This window comes from Malaya genurostris, chromosome 3, assembly GCF_030247185.1.
Source record: "Malaya genurostris strain Urasoe2022 chromosome 3, Malgen_1.1, whole genome shotgun sequence".
Taxonomy (NCBI): Eukaryota; Metazoa; Arthropoda; class Insecta; order Diptera; family Culicidae; genus Malaya; species Malaya genurostris.
This window is the reverse complement of record NC_080572.1, coordinates 250,297,553-250,314,036: the sequence shown is the minus strand read 5'-3', so window position 1 is coordinate 250,314,036 and position 16,484 is coordinate 250,297,553. Positions and strand designations below refer to the sequence as shown.

Below are 16,484 nucleotides of genomic sequence, written 5' to 3'. Positions count from 1 at the left end.
ATGTCAGTTGTTTTCGTATTCACGACATCCAGTTATGTCTCTGACATTACCCATCCGCCTTTTTTTGACTCAGGTTAGATATCCGTAACAAGCTATAGAATTCCTGTCTGCAAACTAGTCACAAATAAGCTAGCGTAAAAATAATTGTTGCTTGGTCTAGAAGTCGCCATCTTGTATTTCGGAACGATTTCAAACATCGTTTTACGACACCTATTCTCCTCACCCGTTTCGAAAATTTGTTACAAAATAATCATTACGCAAATCTTGTTTAACGAACTCAATCCCGAATAATGTAAACTTACTTTTTTCGAGCTGAACCCCTGTTTTAGTTCGTAAATGATGGTTAAGGTGTGTTCGAATGTTGCCAGAAATGTTTTAAAAGCGTTAACTTTGGAGAGGACAAAAAACAACACACTGTAAAGAGAAACCGTCAGAGACTTTATACAGATATTCAAATTTTGTTCAAATCTAGTTTACTATCACATATATGAATGTGTCGCGACATTTATACTCACCTTTTAACAAGTACTTCACTCGTTCATGTGATATTAGTGAACAAAATAAAACACCACCGTGTCAATTTCAAAATATATTGTTTCACATCCAAAAGGCACAGTTATTATAAAGCTATAAATTCCTCTAAATGTTTGATTGTGCATTCATCGTGCAATAAAGCTTAGTTTGGTTAAATGCGGCACTTCGGTAATCACAACGATGACAAACTTTTCATCAAAACCGGTTTTCAATTGTTCCACTCAGTCATCTCGACGGCTCTCATCCGGGATCCCATCAGCTCATGCAGTACCGCATTCTGCGTCCCCGTTGCCACAAATACTTCTATCATCGAGAACACTGTAGAAATATACAAAACGAAACAAAAAACTGAGTAACCGAATGTTTTAAATTGCATAGCTTTAGGATCGTACCGAACAGTGAGAGCACGATGAAAATCATCATGTATATATGAAACGGATTGGCCTCCAGAAAACATTGTACTATTAACCACACGACTAGTGCGGCAATTACAGTCATCTGACCGTAGGAAAAGTTACGAAAGATACTTATCATTGTTGGTCGTCTCTGCGGGGTGGGAAGGAGTTAGATCTCATTAAACAAACGGCCACTACAGGATCACCGATGACAATCTTACCAATCCAGTTCCGATCATCCAAAGCAGAGAGAAAATGATATTCAAAGCACATGGTGTTACAATAGTTACGGCAGCGATCCCTGTTGGCAACAAACGTAAACTATATGATTAATTTTCCGTCACGAAAAAAAGGGCTAACATCACTCACAATCGGTTACGATCGGAACCGCTGCCTGACTCAAAACCATCAAGATGAGAAAGATGTGAATGCAGCCGAAGATGTAGGTCAGTATTTTGTAGTTCTTATTGGTGAACATTGCTGCTGTAGAGTAAGTCATCTGTTGGCAAAACAAAAACAAAAGTGACAGTTGTGGTAATCTTGTAGAAACGCTGGTATATCGAGCATGCATTGAAACAAAAACCATTAACCAAAAGGTCAGATCTCTTCAACGTATATTATCAGTCATTATCATATAGAGTATAGTTGGATAGGAACTGGACTACAATTCTAATGGCACAATCAGGCTAGCTGTTGGAACAGAACTACTCTTTCTAGCGGTGGACGCGGTTCGTGCAACACTGCGTTTAGTCCACCGGAAGCGATCGCGGCTTCCAGTCCGAAAAGACCTGCGGGGAAAAATTTTACCAGCTTCAGAAAATATGGCCGATTATTGAGCATTGACTTGATTTTCCAAACCGAACAACATCAGGGCGACTCGAAGATCCGCGCGCAGTTCTTCCCGGCCGTGAACCACCAACCGGTAGAGATAGATGGCGATGAGCAGCAGAAATATCATCTGAACCCACATGAAAATTCGGAACACTTTGATGAACGATGGCATGCGCTGAAATTCGTAAGTTCATTAACATGATAACAATTCTTTCCGGTGGTAAATTCTTCGGTCACCTTCGCTACGCCAGTGATGAGCAACACCGCCAGGACGATGTTGGCCATGCAAGGCGACAGGATCATGTCTGCTGCTACTGCGTCATTCACGAATGAGTGGGAAAATAAGGTCTATTGTTTAATCGGGCCATGGAAGAACTATAACGCATGACGTACCTCGCGATCGAGCAGGAACAACTACATTGACAACAACGTCCAGCACTAGGCAAATGTTTGTGATGGCTACCATATAGCACATAAATTTGTACAGTTTGTGAGAAAACATGGCGTCCGGCAGGCTCTTCGAGTAATCGCTGTCAACAGACGAATGAAACGCGTTAGTGATCAAGTATTTAAGGGGTTTTCCGATGAACTGGTTTAAGTAACACATGGATCAATAAGTCCCGAGACTAACAATGGAAACAACATTTTTTTTGCAAATTTTTTTTATTCATCAACATAATCACCTTTTAGGGTGATACAATGGTTCCAACGTTTTTCCAATTTTTCAATACCATGTTTATAAAACAATTTATCTTTCGCTTCAAAATAAGCTTCAGTTTCAGCGATGACCTCCTCATTTGAGCCAAATCTTTTTCCCTGGAGCATTTTTTTAAGATCAGCAAAGAGCCAGTAGTCACTGGAGGCTAAATCTGGCGAGTATGGGGGGTGGGAAAGCAGATCAAAGCCCATTTCGTTCAATTTCGCCATTGTTTTCATCGACTTGTTTTTGTTCCATCGAAAGCAATCGCGGCACCCACTTGGAAAAAAAACCTTTTTCATGCTCAATTTTTCATGAAGGATAGTAAATACACTTCCATATGATATCTGTGTCATCTCAGCAATCTCACGGAGCTGCACTTTACGATCTTTCATTATAATTTTTGTCACTTCACTCACATTTTCCGGTGTAACGGCTTCCACAGGTCTACCCGAGCGTTCCGCGTCATTTGTGTCGGTACGACCACGTTTAAACTCGGCGAACCACCGACAAATTGTTACTTTTGATGGACAAGAGTCCGGATAACATTTTTCAATCCATTGTTTCGCTAGCACGGTGTTTTTAGCCATTAAAAAACAATGTTTTATCAAAACACGAAACTCGGTTTTTTCCATTTTTTCAACAAACTACAAAACGACTTTACTCCAACCTCGATAACTCAGCTGTTTCTAATCGGATCGACTTAAAATTTTGACCCATTTCAAGCAAAGGTTAGTACTCTAGAAAGACGTGGATACTGGTTTTTTTACGAGCGCCAGCTCTGCTTTAGTCTCGGGACTTATTGATACATGTGTTATGAAAAGTAAGCAAGATTTTGGGAATTTGGAGACCCTCCAGATTAAATGAGGAATTCAGTGTTTTTATTTTGAAAATGTAGTTGAATCTCGGTGTTATTGCAACGAGTTCCTGTGTGACTGGACGTATTAAAATGGAACTGTTTTTTTTTTTGTTTTAATAAAAAAAAATTGCACTAAATCCACAACTGTTAGAGAAGAGAAGTACCTGACAAATCTAGATTTAATAGCAAGCACAACTCGTTTCTCACTTCACCACTATTTGAAGAACTTGAATCTGTACAAATCTTGTATACCACAAACTGCGCTTTAATGAACTTGAGAGCATGTTCAGTAGAACATGAACTAAAGAGCATGTTCGGATGTCAGGTATTTGTACCCGAACCCGACGAGTATTGGTCAAGTTCGGGTTCAGAAAAAAAATACGTTTATTGGGTTCGAGTCGAATACAGGTGACGATATTTTTTTTCATTTTTCACGAGTGCGGGTCGGGTTCGGGTTAAAAAATTTGGTCGGGTTTCGGGTATTCGAATCCGAACACCCGATTATTTTCGGGTTCGGGTCGGGTACGGAAAAAATATTCTAAGGTTCGGGTCAGATACGGGTAAAAGTTTTTTATTTTCGATCGGGTTCGGGTTTAAAAAATGTTAACCCGACCATCTCTAATATTCAGCACACTAAAATCAGTTTCAGTTTGTTATTTGAATACATAGCGATCAAATATTCTCTCAGTTCAGTTACTAAGCGCAACGAAAGGTAAAATCGTTTCTTGTTTCATAAAGTTACGAATCACGTCTAATCTGGATGGCTACAATAAAGAACAAGTGTCTCAAACAAAACAGGGATACAGATTTTCAGTTGAGCACAAAATGCTGACACCGTTGCGTCCAAAATTAGTCATTGTCGATTCCACACACTTACACAGTTTGAAGAAATTTTGTGATTTTACCTCTTCTAAGATGCACATAAATAGAGCGTCGTATTTCACCAAAAATTTATATTCAAAAACATGTAAAATTGTGTGATTTGAAAATACTTGGGTTGAAATCGAACGAAATAAAAAAAACAAAAGATCGATAGCAACAGCGCGGCTCGAACCGGGAAACATTAGTTCACAAAGCACGTCAGTTAATCGACTGAGCCACAGCAGCACATTTGCTTGATAAATAATTGATACATATAAATTCAAACAGCGACACTTGGTAGCCGAGTGTAAATTACATTCGGAACCTGTAAAATTCTGTACGAGTGGAATAATGCGTCATTTGAACAGATAAGTACACAGCAAAAAATTTTGAAAATTACAGCTGACACAAATCAACACTTATATTTTCTGATATTAAAACATTTCAAGAATATTCTGTGAAATTTTAAAGCCTATCGGAACAAAACTCGTCAACTTTGCCGATCTCATACTACGAAGGAATAAGAGCTGCGCACACAGGCCCAAGATTTCTGCTTCGATTGACTTAAAAACTTAACAAAACATTCGAAACAAACGAAATATTTCATTCTAACAAAATACAAAATAAAAAATATGGCTTTTTTTAAAATGTTCGAGCCTACGTGCTCCCTTGAGTAATAAATTGTTTCCTTCGATTTTATAGACAATAAACATTAAACGCGTTTTTTCTCGAAAGCAGGTTTTGAAAGTCCGTGTCCATCGTCATTCAAAAACTACTGCATCAATTTATTTCAAATTTTGCACACTTCCTACATATAAATAACCCCAACGTTTTCCTTTTTGTTGTTTGTTACTATGGAGAGGTTTTACAGCTACAAAATGGCAGATTTTTTCGTGAAAAATCGTACTTTTGAATTTAAACAACCACCAAAAAAGAACAAAAAAATTAAAAAAATCGCACAGAAACGATGGGGTCTAGAAAAACTTCTGCTCTAACTATGCTTCTTTAATTTGTTCATCCCTGGTTAGTCTGCGCTGAGATATAGTGGACACCGCAGATCATGATTTTTAAGAAGCGTCCTCAAAAATGCCTCTTCACCGACTTATTTCTCAATATTTTTCCACGAAAAAATTACAAAATGTTGTCCGAATTATGCTTTTTATGATACAAAATATTTGAAATAATTTTGTTGAACGATAGATCTGAAAAAAATCGCAAAAATGACCCCCTCCCCTTAACAGCATTTTACAAGAATGATTAAAATATTTGTCAAACGCACCCAACTTTTCAAACAGGTGTGTAAATTTACATGTTTCAGCACTTAAAAATATGTCAGAATGCATGAAATATGTGTTATATCATCTGTATAAATAAGTCATTTTTGACGCTCGAATTTGTCGATCACAGAAGACGTAAATTTACACGACTTTTTCTAGGTGTGTAGTTATGAATTGTATCGTTTGTAGAATTATGTCACCTGTCAAATTCATTATTTATTTCTGTGTACAAAAAATTTGGTAAATTTACGTCTCTATAGATGCACATAAAAGGAGCGTCGCAAATCACTTAAATTTACATTTCAAAGCCAGTAAAAATTAGTCATGTTATTAACTTCACAACTAATATAGCTGAAGTCGACATCAATACAGACATAATGTTTATTTTTACAGCACGGAACGATCGAAATTAGCTCTGCGCCTAATTCGTATTACTGTTTTTGAATTAGTTGATTTTAACAACAAAATTTCAAAATTCAAATTAGTTAAAATTGAGAATTTACTTTGCTGAAAAAAACTCTTATTTTTAGAGAATGTGTTTAGTTGGCGAATATTCTGGACACAAACCAGCAATGTTTCAATCCAGTACGAAATTCTCATTGACAACAAATTTTGTTATTCAAATCAGAAAATTTGTTTCTATTTATCTATCACCATCATTACTGAAGGACCGGCAAAGAAAACAAAAATGAAATTGGTTTTATTAACAAGTTTATTAGCTAAAAACTCATGCGAAGTGTCAAAGCAAAACAATCCATTAAAAAGCTAAAAGGGACAGTTTTGTGAAACTGCTTGCAAATTGTTTAGATATTTTACGCATGTGTTACGATATATCCATATATAATTTTCTGAACCGATATGTAAAAATGATATAAACTGTCAGTGGAAAGTGTATTTATTAAGAATTTGTGTGCATTTGAAGCAATTGTGGGTAATAATGTTTTTACGCGAAACAGTGAAGTGAGTTTCAAATGTTGCACTCTAATTGTACACGTCAAATGATGTTTTTTGTATCTTCTAACATTCCGGGCTACACCGTCCGGTGTACTACTTGTATTCGGTTTTTGTTTTCCGAGTGCTCAAAGTTTCCAGTGAGAGAGTCGATTTCGCGAAGTCGAATGAAGAAAACAGCGATCTAGAAGTAAAATTTTTAAAAAGAAGTTTATGTTTCGCTTATGTCTTTTTCTCCAATACAACATCCTATTTATACCTGCCAATATAGAAAAGATAACCGCGACTGAAATTTTTTTCGGTAGTAGTGTGCCATGTAGTGGCTAGTAGTCGTTAAGGTGTTAACGTTTTCTCGGTGACAGAGCGCCATATAGCTGCAAATGGCAGAAACCAATTCAACCATTTATGTTGGTTGAAAATAACGTTTTATTTCTCTAATTCAACTAAAAAATTAGTTGAATGGATATGAAGCGTGCCTTAGCTAAGAAATGACAGCACGTTTAATTGGTGAATTCAACTAAAAAAAATAGCCATTTCAACAAATATTTTATTATTATTAAGGGAATTAGAATTAAAAAATCTAAATTAGCAAAAATAAGATTTTTTTAGTTGTCTCAAAAATAACTAAATAAAATCAGAAAATAAACTAATTTTTTCGCCAAAATGCTGATTTCGGTCTTTCCGTGAGGCTAAAAGATGTAATACGCTTTCATCACCTAAGAAATTTTGACATGCTTGAGTTTACGCCAAGTGTAAATTCTTTTTTTTTTGTCTTTCTCATATAGAAAGGTTATGCAATTACTTGAAAAACCGAGTAGTAAAAATTGACCATTCGACTCAGTTCATCGAGCTGAGCAATGGCTGTATGTGTATGTGTGAAATAATCTCACTAGGTTTACTCGGAGATGGCTGAACCGATTTTGACGAATTAGATTCAAATGAAAGGTAGCGTGGTCCCATACGGTATTCCTGAATTTCATCCAGATCCGATTTCCGGTTCCGGAGTTATAGGGTAAAGTGTGTTGAATAAGGATTCTTAGTGTCAGTAGGATCCATAGTACTAGCCATGCAATGATTCTGTACACTAAGAATCGGCTGCGATGTCTGTTGAAACAGAAAGGCCAAATTCCACAAAAGGAAAGTATAATGCCAAGACTTTGCTTTGCTTGTGTTGAATATTGTACACCGTCACTTAAACTGGCGAAACAAAATCCGTAAAAAATGTTGTTAACTGAACTCAAAACCTTTTTTCCCAATCTTAGGGTCAATTGAAAGGTCTTATGGTCCTACCAAAAATTATTGCATATTTTCGGATGCTGTTTGTTACATTTGAATCGTAATTTAGAATGCGTACTAGTAGAGTTTGTATGTCATGTTAGTTGGTGGCCGTACGAACCGACTTCGATTATACCTGGTTCCGGTGCCGGAAGTGCATATAATAGTGAACCCACTTCGTTTTCGTAAGGATGACCTACGCGAGCAGAGCTCTGTTCCATTTTTTATGTTATTTATTTATTTATTTATTCATTCCATTTATTCATCTGACAATATAATAAGTCTTAATGAATATATCAGTCAAGTTATAAAATATTCGATCGTAACACTTTCTGAATAAACTTATGTGTCGGTTCATTAAAATCGAAAAGATTTTCAACAGTGGAAAATGTTCTTATACATGTAGTTATCGGTTCATGGAATCCGAACGTCGTTCGATGATATCTCGGTTGAAATAGGCTAGTAGAACGCAGCAATCGTTGCGTGGCACGGAAATCAAGTAGAGACAAAAGTTGCGGTGAGTCGATATCGCCATTGATTAGTTTTGCCACAAACACAGCTTGTTGAATTTTCCTGCGCCGTTCCAATGAATCAAGACCTATCAGACGACAGCGATCGGGGTACGGTGGAAGGTCAAGCGGGTTTTGCCAGGGAAGATTTCTTAGAGCCAGTCGGACAAATCTTTTCTGAACACGTTCAATCCGTAAGTTCCAAACAATCTGATACGGGCTCCAAACTAAACTAGCATTCTCAAGTAGCGGTCGAACCAATGAACAGTATAATGCCTTCAAGCAATGGGGATCTTTGAAGTCACGTCCGATTTTGGCAATAAAACCCAGTTGCCGTGTTGCTTTTGAAATCAAAGTTGAGCGATGTAGGTTGAATGTAAGTTTGGTATCCAACAAAACACCAAGGTCGTTAACATGATCAACTCTATGGAGCGTTTGTCCATCAATTTGATAATCAAAATGCAATGGATTCTGTATTCGGTGGAACGTTATGACCTGACATTTCGCAGTACTGATAATCAGCCAGTTTCTTTTGCACCAAGCAACAAATGTATCGAGGAGCTGTTGGAGCCGGACACAGTCGTCAATAGATCGAATTACATGGTACAATTTCAAATCATCAGCGTAAACTAATCTGCAGCCGTTACTGAGCAGCAAAATAGCATCATTGAAAAACAAAGAGAACAGAAGCGGACCCATATTGCTGCCTTGAGGTACTCCTGACACATTCGTAAACTGAGATGAAACGCTCGAGCCCAATTTTATTCGTAAAACTCTACCACACAAGTAAGAGTATAACCAATCAATGAACTTTTGAGTTCCACCTAATCGCGACATCTTTCGAAGGAGTATTCGGTGGTCTATTCGGTCAAACGCTTTGTACCTTTTCCTCCATACGCGAAATGCAGGTCGAAGTGAAATCTAATAAATTTGTGCTGACCGAGCGTCCAGGCATAAACCCATGTTGTTCAGTTGAGATATAATGTTTAGTGCGAAAGAGCATCTCATTGCTTACAATTATTTCAAAAAGCTTTGAAGCAGCAGATAAACTTGTTATGCCTCGATAGTTTCTTACATTACGACGGTCACCACTCTTGAATACAGGGAACATGAAGGATTGCTTCCAAATCTCAGGAAAAATGCCTTGCTCGAAAGATTTGTTGAAAATAATGCACAGAGGCTCAGCTAAAGCAGCAGTACAATTAGTGTAAACTGCAGCGGGTATTCCATCGGGTCCGGCTGAATACGATTTTTTCAGTTTCTTAGCAGCGGCGAGAATCATTTCAGGAGTAATTATAAACGTATCCATACGCACTAAATTTTCAGGAACGTCCATAGCAGCGACATCAGCTTCGGCGTCGGAAGCAGTATTTCCAGCAAATACCGAAGCGAAAAATGTTGCGAACTAATTAATGAACAAACAATCCCTTGGTTCGATTTACTGACATTCACATTTCAAAGCAAGTAAAGTTAAGTCATATCATTAACTTCACAGTTCATTTAGCTGAAGCTTACATCGATACAGATGCAAAAGCGTAATTTTCATTTTCAAGCGTAAATTTCCTTTTTTCTAAGACTGCACACTACACACTAGGAAACGCAATTCACTTAAATTTGTGATCCAATGCACTTAAAAATCAATCTTATAACAACTTCACAGGCAATTCAGCTTAAATCGACAACGAAATAAACTCAAAATGTATTTTTACATGTCCATATATGTAATATTTCGTCATCACCCAAGAAATTCCGGTATGCTTAAATTTACATCCAGTGTAAGTTTCATTTTTTCTAAGAATTAAAAGTGCGACGATATTGAAGTTAAAGAAAAAACTGATTCATCTCAACGCCTGAATTTAAATAAACACAGCTAGCAGTTTAGTGCTTACGCAGTTCAAGCAGCAACACGATCCAGAAAGCTTACATATAAGATGACGTTTATGCGAAAGTGTTAGGATACACTACATTAGGAAAATCCATCAGGAAAGTGAAGAAAACCAAGAAAATAATGTTTATGAAATCTTAGATGATTGTTTGGCGCGTATCGGATTGTGTAATGTAAGCTCGCTGGAGAGGAAAATTTAAAAACTAGATTAATATTAAAATCGTTTGGTGCGCAACGAGCTGTTTTTTGTGGAAGTTTTACTCAGTCTACTTGATCCATGTGCTTCACTATTCCATTGTGTTTTACCGTCAAGTCAAATTATAGAATCACTGTAAGAAAAGGAAGCGATCAACGAGGGCAGGATTTTTTATGAATTGTGATTTTCTTAAAATTCCAGGAATATCATAATGAATGCAATTATCGCTGTCAATTGTTTAGCTCTCAACCTTATGGAGCAAGGATTTTTCTGTTGTTTTCAGGCCCTAATTTTGCATTAGCATCATGCTTGAGAAGTAGAATTTGCATCATCCGTTGTAGTCATAAACTTTAAGTAAAAAAATGTACCTATTTAGATTAACTGAAACACAACTGTGTTACAAAAAGTACTTTCGATTGATAAATGAAATAAATTTGAAGTGAAATGCGAATGTAAACTGGTACATAAAACCATAGTCGATGTTGCGAGGAAGCGAAACTTCTTTCAAATATTGTTTCAGGCAAATACATTAATAGCAAATCCACACACTTAAAAAAACCCTGTGATTTTACATCTTATTAGATGCACATAAATGGAGCGTCGCAGTTCACGCAAATTTACGTCGAAGAACATTTAATATTGTGTCTAAAACTCCATGACATGAAATTCATTGAAATAAAAAAAAGAATACTGTTAGCAACCGACGCGACTTGAACCGAAAATCATTGGAACGCAAGTACGTCTGTTAATCGACTGAGCCACAGAAGCATGCATCTGCTTGGTTGGTAAAAGGTGCATTTGAATGCATACAGTCGCACCTGCTAGCAAAACGCAAGTTACAGTCGAAACCAGTAAAATTCAAGCTCATCTAACATTAAGTCATTACAAATAAAATTTTCCGTCACTTGACAAATTAGGTCTTTATGAATTACATCGTATGAGGGATTAGGTCACCTGTAAAATTCAAATTGTTTTGGAGTGCATTCACCTTCGGCATCAATATCAGCTTGATACCTTCCAAGGATACTTTGGACGACGACACTACCTTTAATTTTTGTCAAATACTGCGAATTTCAAGTTCGGTTATTCATTTGAACCCAAACGGCTTCAATTGGCCCAGACACGATCCAAATTACATCGACCAATTCGAGATGCTTTGGGACATATTTTTCTCTCCTCCGTTTACGTACGCTTTTTTACGTTACCTCTTTGTACGCAACTCATTTCACAAACCATATCCCAAAAAACGTAAACTTTTTTTACAAATCTACTTCGAAAAAAAAAAGGTTTTTTGCATAAAATGAAAACGATTTCCGGGTCATTGATATTCCAAACTAAAAAATGAAAAGGTGGTTTTTATCGTATCAAATAACGCTCACTAGCAACTCTTTACACGATTCAATCAGTGCCATCAAAGAGAGACGGATATCATCGCAGCAAAAAAAACCGATATGGCTCATTTAACATAGAATAGACGCCAGTGCGAGAGCGAATTTCTCTCGATGACATGTCTGAGAATCAAAGGTTAGCACGCTGCTGTGGGGATCCTCTTTGAAGCAACAAACAGTCGCTTATTCTCGTTTCGCGATTCGATTCTATACGGGCAGTGGATAATTGCGATAGAATCATTTTACTATTGCCGCTTATTCTAACTATGTGCATATTACCTTTGTATGAGTTAAGTTGTGTCTATGAAAATGTATGTGAATGCTTCACATAAGGGTATTGCAACGTTCGACATAAATCGTATTAATAAGTAAGTTAGTATATAAGTTCCTTTTCCCCATTACACAATACAAGTAGGTTTAATTTTCCCTACACAAAAATCTTAGAATTGCGGAAGCAAATAATGTCCTCATGGTAACAACCAAATCATATATATATATATATATATATATATATATATATATATATATATATATATATATATATATATATATATATATATATATATATATATATATATATATATATATATATATATATATATATAATTTAAAATATCTACCCTCGCAAAGGGGTTTTTAAAAAGAGAGAACACTTTTCACTTCTAAGGTTAAACTGAAACTAAACTTTATTTTTGTTCTAACTTTACTCTAAGCCTAACCTAGCTAGCTGCCGATCGTGAGAACCCTGTCGATTTGCTATTCCCTAGCGCCGGTAACGCGATACAAGATTTGTTTACCGTGTACGTGACTGATGCTGGGGCGACGATTGTTGTTGATGCTGCGGTCTTCATTCTGTGGGAATCTCGATCGTCTGCTATTGGTGACGTTCTTGGGAAACGCTGGCTGTTAACTCCTCCATCCCTTAAAGAAGCACGACCCGTGCGTTCGACTAATGCTGTTGAAGATATTTTGGTTTTATGATAAACGATGCCTAGAATTGTTGTAATCAGGATAACTGCGCATATGAAGGAACCAATTGATAAATGTTGTTTCAATTCTAAAGATTGAAGGTTCTTCCTGTTTTCGATATGTAGGTCATGTAACTGGGTTATGTTGACGTATTTTTCCAAATGTGTTTCTGCGATTTGGTTTGACCTTAGTGGTGCGATAATAGGGTGACGGAATTGAATTTCATAGTTTTCGAATAATTTGTTTCCAATAATGATGGTACAATTGTGGAATGAGACGAGAAAAATGCCTTTCAACTCTTTTTGATTAATTCCACACGTGCTGCTCAATGTAATTTTGTTGGTGAGCGCTTTGACTATTATGGTACCAGGTGCGGGTAATTCATATTCGATGGTTTGTGGCAATTCTGAGAAGGGACATTTTCCGTTCAAACCTCTAATCAATGGTGCGATGCAATCATCTGCACTGATGTTTGTCAATAGTTCTCGTTTACAGATAGTAATTTTGGGCGTTTCTTGGCATCCTGTAGAAACGGCTAACGTCTCGTTTACATGTTTGAAGATTACTTTGTGGTCAATGTTCACTGTTTTGTTGTTCACAGGTAGCGGTAATAAAAGCATTTTGTCAAACACAATAGGCTGTACGTTAGGGATATTGATGCTGATAATGATGTTATCTCCTTGATAAAACGCTGTAGTTGTCAGGTACACGCAAACTTCGTCTAAACTATCAATCTTGAATCCTTGCTTGGTTAGCTTTGCTGCTATGACCTCTAGTTCACTATTTGATAAAATTTGTTTGTTTATTATGTTGACCTTGACGAGTGATAAGCTATTTTCTATAGAATGTAATGAGTTTAAGAGCATATCTAATTGAAATAAGATTGAAATTTTAGTGGATTCAGTTATGATATAATCTTCTTTAAGTAAAATTTTAGCTAAACTGTTCTCATGATCCTTGATCTGATTGTTTACAATATTAATTCGTTCTTGAAAATTTGCATTGATAGATATTTGTTTGTTATTTTCATTTAATAAGCTATTTTCATTGTTTTTCAGTGCATATAGATCTGCATTAATATTTCTCAAATCCTGGGCATCTAAATTTCCGGTGATTAGTTTGATAGTGCTTCCTAACACTTCTATTGATCTTTTTACCTTTCTGTTTCTTGGGAGAAGGCTCATGAATGTATCATTTATCATTGAAAGCTTTAATTCGATTAAATTTGAAAAATCTCCTGTTTTATTGTTGATTCGATTCAACACATTTTTAATTGTAGTAATTGAATTCTGGAACTGGTTTAATTCTATAATGTGCAAAACCTTATCATAGCCTAAACTAATTCTTCCTTCTCCAACTTTCATAATTAACGCACCCGGATTATTCGAAATGTCATGTATTTGAATGAATTGAGGATAGGAAAAGGGAATGAGAGAAATGAGTGCGATGATCCGAAAGTCCATCCTGAAAGAAAGACAAATATTAATTTCAAAGTCTTTTTATGTTTTCTTTGTGAATTTCCCGGCCGGACCTATCGAGGATCGTTCTTTGTTTGTCCTCCATAGCTTCAGTCGGTGAAAATCTTTCTTTAGTTTTCTTTTTGATTCCTTGAATCCTTTTGAAAACTATTTCTTCGTCTGCTATGTGAGGTGCTTCTTCTCTTCCTTTATTGTGGAAGGATAAATTTTTTGATCGTGTCTTATCGTTTGCCAAAATTACCTCATCATAGAAGTTGTCTCTTTCTTCTATCATTTTCTGAATGTCAAGAGGCCGTTCGTGTTCGTCCTTTAGCCCAAAGAAAATCTCTCTCGGTTTGAAACCGGTGGCTGAATGAATCGTGTTGTTGTACAAAGTACAAGCAATTAAGAAAATTTCTTTGTGCGTAAGGTCATTGTACTGGGGCTTTATACATCGAAAGATTTCTGCAACTGTTGAATGAAATCTTTCGACCAAACCATTACTTTCACTGTGATTAGCAGGCACGAAATGCATCTGTACATTCAAATTATTTACCATACCTCTTATGTCGGCTGATCGAAATGCAGGTTCGTTATCACTTACGATAAGCTCCGGTGTACCATAGGTTGAGAAAAGTTTCAGCAGGCCTCTTCTAACATCGACTATATTCCTGGATTTTATTGGGATTAGTACTCCGAATCTAGAGAACTTATCTACTGCAGATAAAAAGATGTACGGTTGAGTTAAAAATATGTCAATATGAATTATTTCTAATGGTTTTTTCGTGTTCGGTGTTGAGCCAAGTTTAATTTTGTATGGGTGTCGGTCATATTTGTTTCGATTACATACTTCGCAAATTTTGATGAACTGTTGAATTTTATGCTTCATTTTTGGAAAGTAGAACCGATTGGATATTTCTTTTTCGTTTTCCCAAACTCCTCGGTGGGCTGATTCATGAGTTTGTTCAATGGTGGCACTTTGTTCCTCGAGGGTTTTCAAGTCAACCAAAAGTTTCTGCGTGATGAAAATTTTGAAAGTCTTACATCGACTAAAGTAATTTTTGTATACTATTTGAATCGTATTTATCAAACTTTCGGGACACAATATGCAATTATTGCGTTTCAAGTCCATACAATCTTTAAATATTGTTATCAATTGAGGGATACCAAATATTAATTTTGTAATGGTTCTTCTATGAACTCTCGGAAAAACCTCTTCGTGAATATTATCTTCTTCGGGGCCAACTTGAAGGATTGTTTGATTACTGAAATAATTTAAAGGTTTTTCTGTACACGGAATGTATTCGGAATCATCCGTGTCTGCGGAATGTACTGTTGCGTTATCTGATGATAGTTCATTTTCGTTAACGTTAATTTCTTGAACAACTCTAGACAATCCGTCTGCTACGACGTTTTGTTTTCCAGGTTTGTATTGAACATCGTAATCGAATTCTGCTAAGCTTAAACGCCAGTGGATCAATCTTTGATTCGGTTCTTTTAAATTCAAACTGTAAGTTAACGGTTTATGATCGGTGTAGAGCGTAAATTTTCTTCCATAGAGGTACGGTCGAAAATGTTTACAACTCCAAACGATCGCCAAGAGTTCTTTTTCGATTGTTGAATAATTCTCTTCAGATTTATTCAATGTGCGTGAAGCAAACGCAATGGGTTTGTCTTTACCCAAAGGTCCTTGTGAAAGAACAGCGCCAATTGCATGATTAGAGGCGTCTGTAGTTAAAATGAAGGGTTTATCAAAATCTGGGTATTGGAGTATGTCATTACTAGTGAGGATTGCTTTACATTTTTGAAATGATTTAATGAACTCTTCAGAATGAATGATGGTTTCGCCTTTCCTAAGTGAATTTGTTAAAGGTTTCGCTATTTTCGCAAAATCTTTTATAAATTTTCGATAGTAACCCAAAATTCCAAGAAAGCTTCTAAGTTCTTTTTCGCTCTTTGGCAATGGCCAATTTTTGATAATATTAATTTTGTCTGGGTTTGGCTTAACTCCTTCAGTAGTAACGATGTGTCCTAAAAATGCAACTTCTTTACATAGAAACTCGCACTTATCTAATTGTACTTTCATATTGCATCTAGATAGTGTATCGAAAATTTTTCCCAAATTATCCAGATGTTCTTGAAGACTACTTGAAAAAACGATGATATCATCCATATAGATGAAACATCTTAGGCCAATGTGTTCTCTTAGAACGTTGTCCATTACTCTCTGAAACGTAGAGGGGGCGTTCTTTAGTCCAAAGGGCATTCTCAAAAACTCATAGTGTCCATTCTCGACATTAAAAGCCGTTTTGGGAATGTCTGATGCTTCAACTTCGATCTGGTGGAAACCGGATGCTAAGTCTAGCGTAGAAAAATAATTGCATCTCCCGAGTTTATCGA

At 36.4% G+C, this 16,484-nt stretch overlaps 1 protein-coding gene across 4 annotated transcripts in view; it reads right to left on the bottom strand.

The window, feature by feature from the left end:
* Positions 1 to 576: 576 nt before the first annotated feature.
* Positions 577 to 16,484, bottom strand: part of LOC131434983 (uncharacterized) — a 34,439-nt gene continuing 18,531 nt past the window's right edge. The window contains exons 2-5 of one of the 4 annotated variants that reach the window (XM_058602375.1): positions 1,299 to 1,428; positions 1,151 to 1,230; positions 927 to 1,080; positions 577 to 852 (exon numbers count right to left, since the gene is read on the bottom strand). In XM_058602375.1, the coding sequence (XP_058458358.1) occupies positions 743 to 852; positions 927 to 1,080; positions 1,151 to 1,230; positions 1,299 to 1,428 (474 nt within the window). In that variant the 3' untranslated portion in view covers positions 577 to 742. Of the gene's footprint in view, positions 853 to 926; positions 1,081 to 1,150; positions 1,231 to 1,298; positions 1,429 to 1,526; positions 1,718 to 1,773; positions 1,936 to 1,997; positions 2,075 to 2,153; positions 2,291 to 16,484 lie in introns of those variants that run through there. The other 3 variants (XM_058602378.1, XM_058602376.1, XM_058602377.1) reach the window with 3 other exon arrangements.